Source organism: Ostreococcus tauri, assembly GCF_000214015.3.
Source record: "Ostreococcus tauri WGS project CAID00000000 data, contig chromosome 20, whole genome shotgun sequence".
In the NCBI taxonomy this organism is placed as follows: Eukaryota; Viridiplantae; Chlorophyta; class Mamiellophyceae; order Mamiellales; family Bathycoccaceae; genus Ostreococcus; species Ostreococcus tauri.
This window is the reverse complement of record NC_014445.2, coordinates 122246-134351: the sequence shown is the minus strand read 5'-3', so window position 1 is coordinate 134351 and position 12106 is coordinate 122246. Positions and strand designations below refer to the sequence as shown.

The 12106-nt window shown below is 59.1% G+C and overlaps 6 protein-coding genes across 6 annotated transcripts; 2 read left to right on the top strand and 4 right to left on the bottom strand.

The window, feature by feature from the left end:
* Nucleotides 1–319, bottom strand: OT_ostta20g00770 (Histone deacetylase superfamily; the record flags this gene model as incomplete). Its single annotated transcript, XM_003084407.2, has 1 exon — nt 1–319. A coding segment is annotated over one exon (319 nt), but the record flags the coding sequence as incomplete, so codon positions are not given.
* Nucleotides 320–434: 115 nt separating this feature from the next.
* Nucleotides 435–1340, top strand: OT_ostta20g00760 (unnamed product; the record flags this gene model as incomplete). The annotated part of the gene is made up of 1 exon (XM_022985533.1): nt 435–1340. The coding sequence occupies one exon, from the start codon at nt 435–437 to the stop codon at nt 1338–1340; it is 906 nt and encodes a 301-aa protein (XP_022840641.1).
* Nucleotides 1341–1420: 80 nt separating this feature from the next.
* On the bottom strand, nt 1421–4219 carry OT_ostta20g00750 (Sphingomyelin phosphodiesterase 4; the record flags this gene model as incomplete). The annotated part of the gene is made up of 1 exon (XM_022985526.1): nt 1421–4219. One exon carries the CDS (start codon nt 4217–4219, stop codon nt 1421–1423), a length of 2799 nt encoding a protein of 932 aa, XP_022840640.1.
* Nucleotides 4220–4482: 263 nt separating this feature from the next.
* OT_ostta20g00740 (EGF-like, conserved site) lies at nt 4483–7619 on the bottom strand (the record flags this gene model as incomplete). The annotated part of the gene is made up of 11 exons (XM_022985493.1): nt 4483–5476; nt 5534–5592; nt 5686–5722; nt 5796–6175; nt 6232–6305; nt 6355–6529; nt 6586–6650; nt 6754–7158; nt 7221–7281; nt 7357–7425; nt 7527–7619. The coding sequence occupies 11 exons, from the start codon at nt 7617–7619 to the stop codon at nt 4483–4485; spliced, it is 2412 nt and encodes an 803-aa protein (XP_022840639.1).
* A 509-nt stretch (nt 7620–8128) lies between these two features.
* Nucleotides 8129–11246, top strand: OT_ostta20g00730 (Translation elongation/initiation factor/Ribosomal, beta-barrel; the record flags this gene model as incomplete). Its single annotated transcript, XM_022985446.1, has 2 exons — nt 8129–11092; nt 11187–11246. 2 exons carry the CDS (start codon nt 8129–8131, stop codon nt 11244–11246), a joined length of 3024 nt encoding a protein of 1007 aa, XP_022840638.1.
* Nucleotides 11247–11248: 2 nt separating this feature from the next.
* OT_ostta20g00720 (FERM/acyl-CoA-binding protein, 3-helical bundle) lies at nt 11249–11913 on the bottom strand (the record flags this gene model as incomplete). Its single annotated transcript, XM_022985394.1, has 2 exons — nt 11249–11617; nt 11659–11913. The coding sequence occupies 2 exons, from the start codon at nt 11911–11913 to the stop codon at nt 11249–11251; spliced, it is 624 nt and encodes a 207-aa protein (XP_022840637.1).
* Nucleotides 11914–12106: the final 193 nt, after the last annotated feature.

The following is a 12106-nucleotide window of genomic DNA, read 5'->3' as shown; positions in this document are numbered from 1 at the left end:
CGCGCTCAGCGACGTTCTCGAACGATGATGGGTCCACGTACGTCTCACACGCATAGCACCAGCAGCTCATGTCGTCCCAGCTCACGCACACGTCGTGAGCGCTCTCTGAGGCGTGTTTCTTTGCGCACGCGTTTTGGTACCGCCCGCAAAAGCTCTTCCCGCAGGCGCCGCACGCCCAAAGCTCTGACGTCGTCCCACACGTCTCGCACGCCCGCGAGTGCTCGCATTCCCCCGAACGAACCCCAACGGCGTGCGCACACGTCGATGTCATCCCGAGCGCGATCCCACCGGCGTCGACGACACCCAAAACATCAAACATGTAATCCACGGGGGGTGGGGTGGAGGGGATTGAAGAGAACGTCGACGCGGAGACGCGGCTCACCGCGGCGGCGATGACGCTTCGAACGATCGAGTCGACGGTGCGGGACGTCCCGATGGCGCTCGTTTTGTCCCTCGCGGCTGGGATTTGGGCGCAGAGCGTGAATTTGGGCGGGACGTTCGTGTTGGCGTTTTTTAGGGTGCACACCGTGCCCGTCGTGGCGGCGGTTTTCGGCGCGGGCGTGGCGGTTTGGAAATTCGCGTGCGCCACGTTCGTACGCGTCGCCGTGCTCGAGCGCGCGGTGGGATCGACGAATTTGTCATCCTCGACGTTTAAGTTTTCGCTCGTGACGTTCGGGGAGGCGTGGGATATTTTAAAGGCGGCGAAATCGTCGCTCGCGCGGTTGCTCGCGTGCGATTTCAGGCGCACGCTCTCGCTCGCGTGGAACTCGTTGATCACGATCCCAATTCCCTACCTTGGCGTCATTCGCATGCTCGATTTCGCCATCGCTGGCGCTGTGGTGATTAATGAGAGGGAGAAGTCGCCGAAGGAGGCGCTGAAGCGGTCGCAGGAGCTCATGTACGGCTACCGTTTGCTCTTGCTTCGGACAGCTTTCCTGTGCTCCGTCGTCGCATCCGTCCTGGTGGGTGGGGTGATCGGAATCTTCCTCTTACTCGTTCCGACGCTTCCAAAGGTAATGTTACCACCGTTGGATCCGGTGACGGGGACCGTCGCCACGGCGGACGCGTTATCTGGGTTCATCAACGGGGCCGCGTTCGATCGCGTGTGGGTCATGGGCACACCCGTCGAGCGCTTCGCCACAATGGCCCTGCTCGTGTGCGGTTTGTCCATGAGCTTTCTGTTCACTCTAGGTCTCAGAGAGCTCGTCAGCTTGTTTTACGCCGAAACGTCGGCGCGATACGTGCCCCCGCCGCCCCCGAGCGAGTCCGCAAACGCCAGTGGCGACTCATTCTGGAAGCGCGTCCAGTTTTGGAAGAAACCGAAGACGTCTTCGTCCTAGGTTAGTAGGTGAGCTAGTTGTTGTATTTCAGTCGTTTAGAATCTCTATCGAAACATCGTCGTCATCGTTCATCGTACGTATTAAGCGAAAAGAGCTCCGAAGAATCGTATCAAGAGCCGAAACGCAAAGATGAGCACGAGCATTTGGTATTCGGCGAGCGGGCGAAGGTTCACTGTGATGCCCTTCTTTCGACACATTCCGAGCGTCAGCGCCTGAATCACTGCAAGTATGGGGATTACGTACTCTAACGCGGCGTTTTCTCGTCTCACGCGACGCGCAGCGATCCAAGACTCGCTCACTGCGTCGCGCGCGTCCGCCATGGTCAATTTGCGCTTGAGTGTCGCCACACCGTCAAGCCCCATCTTTTTGTTCAGATACACGGAGAGCGGGACCAAAAGTCGTACGAAGAGTGTGATTTCATTCGCCCCGACTGGTCGATGGATCCAATCGCCCCTGTACATTTCCTTGGCGCTCGTGCGACCGGACGCCCAGCCGTTTCGGCGCTCGCTGGCGTCGGCGTCCACGTACGCCGCCGCTGTCGGGCTCTTGAGGTACGGCGTATCGCGAAATCTCTCCAGTCGGAACACCGTGAACGCAGCCGTTCGAAACCGCGGCACGTGCTTGCGAAGTACGTGCGTCATGGGTACTTGCGTCGCGTCTCGCTCAAGGCGGTGGATGAGGGCAATTGCAACCTGAGCCAACCCATCCGTCTCCGGTGTGAACATGCGCAAGTGCTTCGACCCACTCTTCGCCTTGTCCATCTCACTCTCTCGGTTTGCCATCAAGCGCGCCGCGGCACCGTGCCATTTACTCAAGGGCGAGTTCTTAGTGGCGCTGGGCGTGCCGGGCAAGGAATCACCAAGCGATGGTGTTTCAACATCCGGCTCCCAAGCCTGAAGCTGCGTGCGGATGAGCGGATAGTACGACTCCGCGTTCGCCGCGACCTCTTCCCGCGCATGCATCGTTTTGAGCGTTCCCTTGAACGGATCGAGCACAAACTCGGCGTAGCCGTCCTCGACGTCTTGAAGGATTTGAAGCAGTTTCGATGATGCCGCGAGCGGCTCCAAAACGACACGCAGGGCCATAGCCGTTCCCTCCGCATCGAGCGGCACGCGCTTGCAGCATAGCTCTAAAAAGTGTTTCATCAACTCGTGGTAAAACGGAATGCTCTTCAAGACGTGACGAACGTGCGAGAAACGCCCGGGGGTGTCCACGACGTCGTCGTCAAACTTGAACCCCTTCCCACTTGGTAGCAAGAAATCGTCATATTTCGCCGATATCGAAGCACCACGATCGGACGACATGAGGGGTGACTTCAGTGGAGACGACAGAAGTGCTCGTGGAGAACTGCTTCGCGTCGATGACTTCTTTAGCTGGCTCTCCGGGTGCTTGGCGCACCACGGCGCGCAGTAGCACACCCAGAGCGTCACGATTGGTGACAGGTTCGTGGAGCTCTCCGTCGGCCATTGCGTAAAAGCCTCACGTAAAAATCCATAGAGCGGTCTCTGAATAAGTTCTCGCGCCCGATCGATCACTTTCATCGCATCTGCGTTCTCTTTTCGGCGATCCGAGAGTTCGGCAAACAAATACGTCACCAAGAGCGACACCGCGTTGACGTGCTCCGTCGCCGGCGGATTGTACGAGTAATGCCGAGTGAGCGTGCGCTCACTCGATCGCGGTGGAGTCATCCCGACATTTCTCATCGCCGCGTCGACGACTCGACCCATCGAATTGAAGCTTCGGAACGGCGAGCTCGCGTGCCTGGCGACATCCGACGACTGCGCCTCCTCGACGGGCATCCAAAACTCAGCCAAGATGCTCACCAAAACCTCTCCTTGTCGCGAGTTCGCCCCCGTGGAATCGTTCGTGCCTTTGCTCCAAGTTTTACTCGACGCCGCCTCGCGCGGGAGGAAGTAGCTGAGATGTGCGAGCAAGAGCTCGTGGTACGGGTGCACTTGAGCGCTCGACGAGCGAGACATGAGTGGCGTCGTAGGCCACTGTCCGCTCAAAAACGTGCCGCTGGACGACGCACCGTAACCACGATCGCTCTTGAACGGTGACGACGACGGCGCGGTGGAGCGTCCGTAGGTCACCGATCCTCTGCCGCCCCCACCTGGACGCATCGAAAAGTACGCGAGCCAAAATATGAAGTAATCGTATAGCCCCAAGTGCACCTGATACTTCCCCGCACTGTCTCGCTTCACGCACCCAGCGTACGGCGGAGCCCTATTCAGCGCCGCCGCCCCGCTCTCGGTCTGCAACATGCGCTGCGTCCGCTCCGGCAGTCGTTCGAGCGGAAACGCAAACTGCACCAACCGATCGGCGTCCGCCGCTCGCATCGCTCTCATGAACGAGCTCTCCGGGGAGAAAAAGCTCAAAAACTCTCGCACCCGCTTCTCGTCACCGTGAAACGCGGCGTTGAACCAGCCCTCGGAGGCGTAACCGTCGAAAGAGAACGCCCTCCACAGAACGGGTTGGAAACACGCGCTAAAAAACTCCCTCAAGTTTTCCCTATTCCGTCTCAACACGCTCTCCACGACGTCGAACGTCCTCAGCGCCTCGCTCAGCGTGCTCGCCTCTCGCGAACCCTTCCGGCTCTCGATCACTCTCGCCAATTCATCGCACGTCGTCGCCTGTAACTCGAGTTCTTTCCCGTTCGCGCCGCTCGGTCCGCCTCCGCCGAGCGCGTTCCCGCCTCCCGACGTCAGTCCGCCCGTCCCCGCGCGCGGCTTCCTGATCGAGTTCGACGTCCCGCTCCTCGACGATTCGTCGAACAGAGCCCTCTCCGTCGCGTTCACGGGCGATGCGTGCGAGTTCAGTGGAATTCCACTCGAGCTCGGTGAATCGAGTCGTCCCCCCGCGCGCGACGCGCTCCGCATCGCGTCCGCGCGCGTCGACGACCGCGCGAGCGCGTGTCCCTCGCGTCGTCGTCTTCGATTCGATCGAGCGCGCGCGAAGCGTCGGCGTGTGCGGGGCGCGGAATGGGAAAGACACGGCGATTGAAAAAACGAGCGACCCGAGGGCTGGTGTGGTGGATTCCGACCGAGCGCGCGCGAGGAGTCGGGGTCGGAGGGCACTCGGTGGCGCGTCGAGCGGATCATTTTTTTCGATCGCGGGTGATGATGATGGATTTAAATTGAATTCAAGGCGAAGTGGCGAGCGCGGTGACGACGAAGACGATGAGGAGGGAGAGGACGACGGAGACCGCGCCGGCGGGCGAGTCGCAGTTTCCGCACGCGCCGGTGGCGTAGCAACTGGCGAACCCGCCGAATTCTTCACCGCCGTGAAACGAACACCAGCCCTCGGGGTACATTTGTAAACCTCTCGCCTGACACGCGCCTTGGTCCTGGAATCGATCGCACTCGCAGTACGGATACTGCGAGACGGCTGCGTCGAAGACGCACGTTCCGTTTCCAGAGCACACGTCGCCGTTACTATTCCGAGCACATATGTACGAGCACTTCGGGCCGAAGAATTGCTCGTCGCATTCGCACGCGGCGGTGACGGCGTTGCAAGTGCCGTGGTTGGAGCAGACCGCGTTGGTGACGTCCTCTTCGAGGCCGTTGTTTCTGAGCGCGTCCGCGTCGTCCTGAGTGGCTTTGGGACATACGTTTTCGCACGTCACACCACCCGCGCCCTCATCGCATTGACACGAACCGTCGGGCAAACATTTACCCCGCCCGGAGCACACGACACCATTCACGTCATCCTTGCACACAGACTCCGTGACGGCGTAAATTGAGCCGCCGCCCGCGCTTGCGTACTTCACCTTTGTGAACGACTTCTCAAACAGTAAGCTCGACAATATGGGTTCGTCCATGAGTTCAATCGTCCCTTGCACCCCGTACCGTATCTCTTCTTTCCCTTGGTCATTCAAGTACGTCCGTTCGACTGCATTCGATGAGCAATCGCACGCGGGCGTACCATCGAAATCGACACACTTGCCTTCGTTTTTCGCCTTGAAGTTGTTTGAGGCAGACGCTGCCTCGTACACACATGTTCCCAGACCGCCGCAACTGCAAGGACATGAGCTATTTACAGTTTCTTTCGTGCACGCCTTTTGAACATCTGCTGCACCGTACAGGGCGCATGATCCGCACCCGCACGTGCCGAGCTGCCCGTCCGCGTTATTGCCCCTGCGTCACGCGAGGTAAGTCAGTGTCCAGACCCGATCGATCGCTCACCCGACGCACCAGACGAAAATTTTTTCGTTCGCTGTGAGCGCCAAAGACACGTCACCTCCCGCAGATATCTATCTCAACGCACGAGCGCGCCCAGTGGTCAGTCCTCGCATCACCACAAAAAATTAATAATAAATTATTTTTCTTCAATTTATTTTTCGCACCTTCGTAAACATCGTGTCGTTCTCCTCCTTGATTCTCCTGCGCGCGTCATTGGTTAGTCTCAGTGAAAGCGTGACGAGATTTTCGACCACTAACTCGTCGGATTACGCACCCCGTGACGGTTATGTTAATTAATTGTGAAGTAATCGGATCCGTCTCGTTGCTCGCGTAGTCGAATTTCGTGATCCGTTTCGGCGCGTCGATCATCTGTGGCTCGCGATAATTCCGCGAGATGTAGAACTTTTGCGGCGTGTTATCACGCGAGGCGTATCCGAGCCCGAGCTGGCCGTAATAGTTGTCTCCCCAAGTAAATAATTCGCCCGTCACGAGGAGCATGACGGTATGCGCGTTTCCCGCCGCGATCTGCTTGATGGCTGGGAGACCCCGCTTGCTAATTTCTATCTCCGTACCCGCCGCGACGACGATGGCGTGCGGCTCGATCGCCGTCGGTAATTCGTGACGGTTGTAGTACAATCCCGTCGTGCTGTCGTACTGCGAATTAATTAATTAATTTAATCATCTCAACGCCGAGTAAAAATGACGCTCACCTTGTTGTGCGTGTAGCTAAGAGTGTTGTTTCCGTACGTCGCGTCCGATGCGTTCGCGTACACCTGCCTTATACCTGCGGAGGAGTGAGAATCGCGCGCAGAGCGATCGAGAGTGAGGCTCACCGAGTTGTCCCGCCGAATTATCTCCCCACGCGAAGACGACGTCCGATGTGGTCACGACGACGGTGTGTCCGCCCTTTGTACCGTGTTCATCGCCCGCGACCTCACCTCCCCCCGCCGTTATTAATTTAACAGGCGGCAAAACCTCACCCGTGCTCGTTATCCGCACCTTTGTCGGCTGCGTGGAAATAATAAATTAATAACTGTGGAAAATTATTTTGACTCCGCGCGCACCGTGTGCAAGTCATTTAGACACGGATCGTTCCCCGGACCGCCCGGGAAAATGCATCCACCGTGACCTGCGCTCGCGAAATATCCTCTCACATTCAGTCTGCGAACTTTCTTTCAACGCCCTCGGTTCGCTCAGTCCTCGGTCGGTTCTTCTCGAGTCTTCACACGCACCGAGCTGTCCTTGGTTGTTCGCCCCCCACGTGTACACGCCCCCACCCGCGGTCAATCCCACGCTGTGTGCCCCCGCAGCCGCGATCGCGACGAACGTCTCCGGCGAAGTCACCGCCTGCGGCGTGGAGAATCGACCTAAATCGCCGCTCCCGATCCCGAGCGCCCCTCTGGCGTTGCACCCGAACGCGTACAGACGCCCGTCGCTCGCGAGCGCGAGCGTGTGTTCTGCCCCCACTGCGACGTCCACGACGTTGACGTCGTTCAAGATCCGCACCGGTGTTGTCACCGAGTCGAACGTCCCCGTTCCCAGTTCACCGCACCTATTCCTACCCCACGCGTACGCCGCTCCGCCCTCGGTGTACGCCACGGCGTGGTTCAACCCGCTCGCCACGCCTTTGATGTAATCTATCGCGAAACCACCGACGCGTCAGACAGAGCGCGCGCACGGAAACACAAACACATCGCACCTCCTAAATCCCACCCCAATTCCACGATCTCCCCGGACGCGCACGATCCTTTGAACGCGACCTGCGTCCGCCGCCGCTCCGTCAGTCGCCCGTTCGCCCGCGTATCCGTCGTTCGTCCACGCCCATCGTCACGCACCTCTCCTCGTCCGTTCTCACCGTTCCTATTCTCCCCCCACGAGTGTACTTTCTGCCATCTCGTTTGTCCCTGCCCAAGCGCGTGCGCGCCGTCAGTCCTCGAGCGAGGCGTCAACGACCGAATGATGATGACGATGTGCCCGTCGTCCTCCATCGTCGTCGTCCTCGCACCTCACACGTCGTCCACGTCGACGCGAGACCGAGCGCGAGGACGACGAAGACGTCGACGCGGTCTCGTCCGCGTCCGCGTCGTCCGTGCCCCATCGCGCGTTCCACTCCGTCGACCCATCGTCGTCGTCATTTCGTCACACCGCGACGACGCACCGCGGCGACCGACCGAATGCATGCTCGAGTGCACGGTCGAATGAACGCTCGATGACACGGTCGATGGAGTGATCGATCGATGACACGACCGATCGATGACATGATCGATCGATGACACGACCGAGGACACGATCGATGACACGAAACGATCGATGTCCGTGCGCGATGGTGAGGCACCTCACGAGACTGTTCGCCCACACACGAGGGTTCACACCACACCCCAGCCCCCCCCGTGCGGGCGGTGGGGTGGATCGTGAAAAAAAAAAAGTGTGTGCCTCAAAGGGTCCGTGTGTGACTCCGAGCACGGTCTCATCGGTCCCATCCGTGTCGTCGCGCGACGCGAACGGGACGACGGACGACGCCGACGGGACGACGACGCGGGACGACGGGGCGCGAGGACGACGAACGACGGGTGCGTCGTTTGAGACTCGCTCGCGGGCGCGGCATCGATGGAGAGCGCGGTGCGGCGGTTACACGCGTTACAACGGTCGACGACCAATGTGCGAAACGTGTGCGTGTTGGCGCACGTCGATCACGGGAAGACGACGCTCTCGGACGGGTTGATCGCGCACAATGGATTCATCAGTCGAAGACAGGCGGGACGGATGCGATTCATGGATTTTTTAGAGGATGAACAAAAGCGAGGGATCACGATGAAGAGCGCGGGGATCTCGTTGTTGTACACGCCGAGGCGGCGCGGCGACGCGGACGCGGAGGACGCGGAGGACGCGAGGGCACCGATTTTGATCACCCTGGTGGATTCACCGGGACACGTTGATTTCTGTAGCGAAGTGTCGACCGCGGCGAGGTTATCGGACGGGTGTTTGGTCGTCGTGGACGTCGTGGAGGGGGTGTGCGTGCAGACGCACGCGGTTTTGAGACAGGCGTGGGAGGAGCGGTTGAAGCCGTGTTTGGTGTTCAATAAACTCGATCGGTTGATCGTCGAGTTGGGATATTCCCCGCTGGAAACGTACGAGAAGATTCGGGGATTGATACACGAGGTGAATGGGTTGATGAGCGCGTTCGAGAGCGAAAAGTTCATCTCTCGCGTGGACACGTTTTTGCACAACGAAACGCGCAGGGAGGAATCGGGACACGGCGACGACCTCGAGACGTCGACGAGCGATTACTTGGAAGAGGACGAGGCGTCGATGCATGATGGTGTCGATGAAGAGGACGCGTTTAGCGTCGCGCGTGGGAACGTCGCATTCGGGAGCGCGATAGACGGATGGGCGTTTAGGCCCGATGAGTTCGTCGAGCTGTACGCCGGAAAGCTCGGGTGCTCGGAATCGGCGCTCAGGAAAGCGCTCTCGGGAGACTGGTACTTCCACCCGAAGACGCGAAAAATTGTGAGTCGTAAGGTGGCGAACGGAAAGCTCAAACCTCTGTTCGTGCAGTGCATACTGGATCCGATTTGGAAGCTCTACGCCACGGCGGAGAGCGAAAAGAACGGGGAGTGGGTGGAGAAGGATTTGGCGACGCTCGCGAAAGCGCTCAAAGTGGACATTCCAGAGAAGGACCTCGCACAAAGTGATCGCAGAATGGCGCTTCAGAGCGTTATGCGTGCGTGGCTCCCGATGTCGCCGTGTTTGCTCGAGATGATTACCCAGTGCATCCCTGGACCGCGCGAGGCGGCTCCGAGACGTGTCAATCGAGTGCTCCCGCAACCGGTGTTACGAAAGGCTCGTCCGTCGGGTGTCGACGACGCTCGACGCGCGGTGATGGAATGCGACTCATCTCCAGAGGCGATGAAGATTGTGTTCGTGAGTAAGATGATGGCGGTCCCTCGGTCGCACGTCCAAGGAGCGGAACGCGAGCAGGGCGGAGAGGAGATGAAATTTCTCGCCTTTGCGCGCGTGTACTCTGGAGTCGTTCAAAAGGGCGACAAAGTGTTCGTCTTGCACTCGGGGCACGATCCGAGCGATTACGACTCGGAGACGATCGAGGAAGTGATTCTAGACGAACTCTACCTCATGATGGGCCAAGGAATGTTCGCCGTGGACGAAGTTCCCGCGGGAAACCTGCTCGCCATTGGAGGTTTGGAGAGCGTTGTTTTGAAATCCGCGACTTTGAGTTCATCCGCGGAGTGCCCACCGTTCGGGGATATGATGTTCCAAGCGGCGGCGATCGTGAAAGTGGCGATTGAGCCGGAGAATGTTACCGATATGGACGCCTTGATACAAGGCTTGCGGCTGTTGAATCGCGCGGACGCATTCGTCGAAGTGAGTCTCATGGACACGGGCGAGCACGTCATCGCCGCCGCGGGCGAGGTTCACCTCGAGCGATGTGTCGCGGATCTGCGAGAGCGCTTCGCCAGGGTCCCAATCAGGGTATCGCCGCCGATTATTTCGTTCCGCGAGACGGTGACCTCGGTCGCCACGGCGTCGAGCACGACGGCGAACGGTCGCCTGACAATTTCTTGTACGGTTAAACCAATGTCGAATTTCATCATTCGAGTCGTAGACGACTCCGCGGATCAACTTAAGGTGCTTCTGGAGGGTAAGATGGACGAGGAAGGGGAAGAAAACAAGAAACTCGCGCGAGAATTCATGGAGAAGCTCGCGGCTGCGCGCGAGGCGTCGACGTACGACGAACAAGGACCAGAGGGGATTTGCGAGGACACGTTTCGCTCCGCCTGGGTCCTCGGTCCAAAACGCGTGGGATCAAACGTCTTGAACGTCGGCACGTACACCGCCGACGTCGATGACGATGAGAAAGAGTTTGGACACGCTACCGCCGCGATCTCGCTCGGTCTGAGGAAAGAGTACGATCCCGAAGAGTTGGACGAGGCCACCCTTAACGCGACGGACTTCGATATCAACGCCGCGCAAGGGAGCGTTTTGACGGGATTCCAGATGGCGACCGATCGCGGTCCTCTGTGCGATGAGCCCCTCACCGGGGTCTGCATGAAGCTGAACTTGGCGTTGAATCCCAGGGATGAGGGCGCGGGTGACCAAGACGAACAGTTCGGCCCGCTCTCGGGGCAAATCATCAACACCGTTCGAGACGCCATTCGGCGGGCGGTGATGAAAGCCGGGACCCGACTAGTGGAGGCCATGTACTTGGCGGTTATCACGACGACGTCGGAAGCGCTCGGGGGGACGTACGCCGTGCTCGGGAAGCGTCGATCGCAGATTTTGTCCGAAACCATTCGCGAGGGCACGGGGGTGTTCGTCATTCACGCCTACCTCCCTGTGGCGTCGTCCTTTGGTTTCGTCGACCAGCTTCGAGCGCAAACGTCCGGGGCGTCTACGGCGCAGTTAGTGTTCAGTCATTGGTCCACCATGGACATCGATCCATTCTTCACTCCGACAACCGAGGAAGAGCGCGAGGAGTTCGGCGAAGACGGGGACGTGGGACCGAACATAGCGCGTCAGCTCATGGATTCAGTTCGCAGGCGCAAGGGATTAAAGGTGAGACGACGCGCCGACACGCGCGTTGAATACACGACACGCTCTCCACATCTAAAAGCACACGGGACTGACGCTTTTATTTCTTTACACGCAGGTTGAGGAGAAGATCGTGCAGGTGGCCACGAAGCAGAGAACACTCGCGAGGAAGGCGTGAGCTTAGTAAAAGTTGGACGGTCGATCGTCGAGCGCCGCCCGAATCGCCTTGACAAACCCAATCTTTGCCTGCTTCACCGTCATCCCCGCGCAACGGGTCCAAGCGTCCCACTTGTCGCGTCCACCGTAGTCGATTGAGCCATCTTCGCGCCACACCGGTGCCGGCGACTTGTTCTCGCCCTCGTTGATGTACTGGGAGGTTCCATAACACTTGTACCAGAGTTCCGGGCGAACCGCCTGGCCTCCGGGACGCTTGACGTACCGCCATTTTAGCGACTCGTAGTCCTTGTATTGTTCGTATTCAGATAGCATCTTAGCGATTTCTTCCTCGGTGTAGTCCTCGTCGTCGGACTCATCGTCGGTTTCGTCGTCCTGCGGTGTTGGAGACGAACGGTCAGTCTGACGCCCGTCGCGCGCGTGGCGGGGCGGCGACGTACCTGCTCCTCATTCGGCGGTCTCAAGCGTCGCGATTTGAATTTTTGTCTGAAAACGGAAAACGCGTTGGCGTTGTACACCTCGAAGAATGCGACGAGATCGACGCGTTGGGCGACGGGACGATCGAGCGGGACGTTCGTCTTGACGTATCCGTATTCCATCGCCCAAGCTCTGGCGTCATCGAGCGTGACCTGGGCCTTTGGATTGCCCGCGTCCGCCCACGTCACGGTCATCGATCGGAGTGAGCTTGGCGCGAGAGGAGATGGTTTGGACACACGCACGCGAAGCGGCGGTGAATGCGCGTCGTCGCTCGTGCGTTACTCACTCCGCGCACTCATCTTCAAGGGAGACGAAGAGACACGTTTGGATTTTGATTCATGATGGGGATGAGTTAAACGTACAAAGCTGTAGCTAAACGCGATCGTC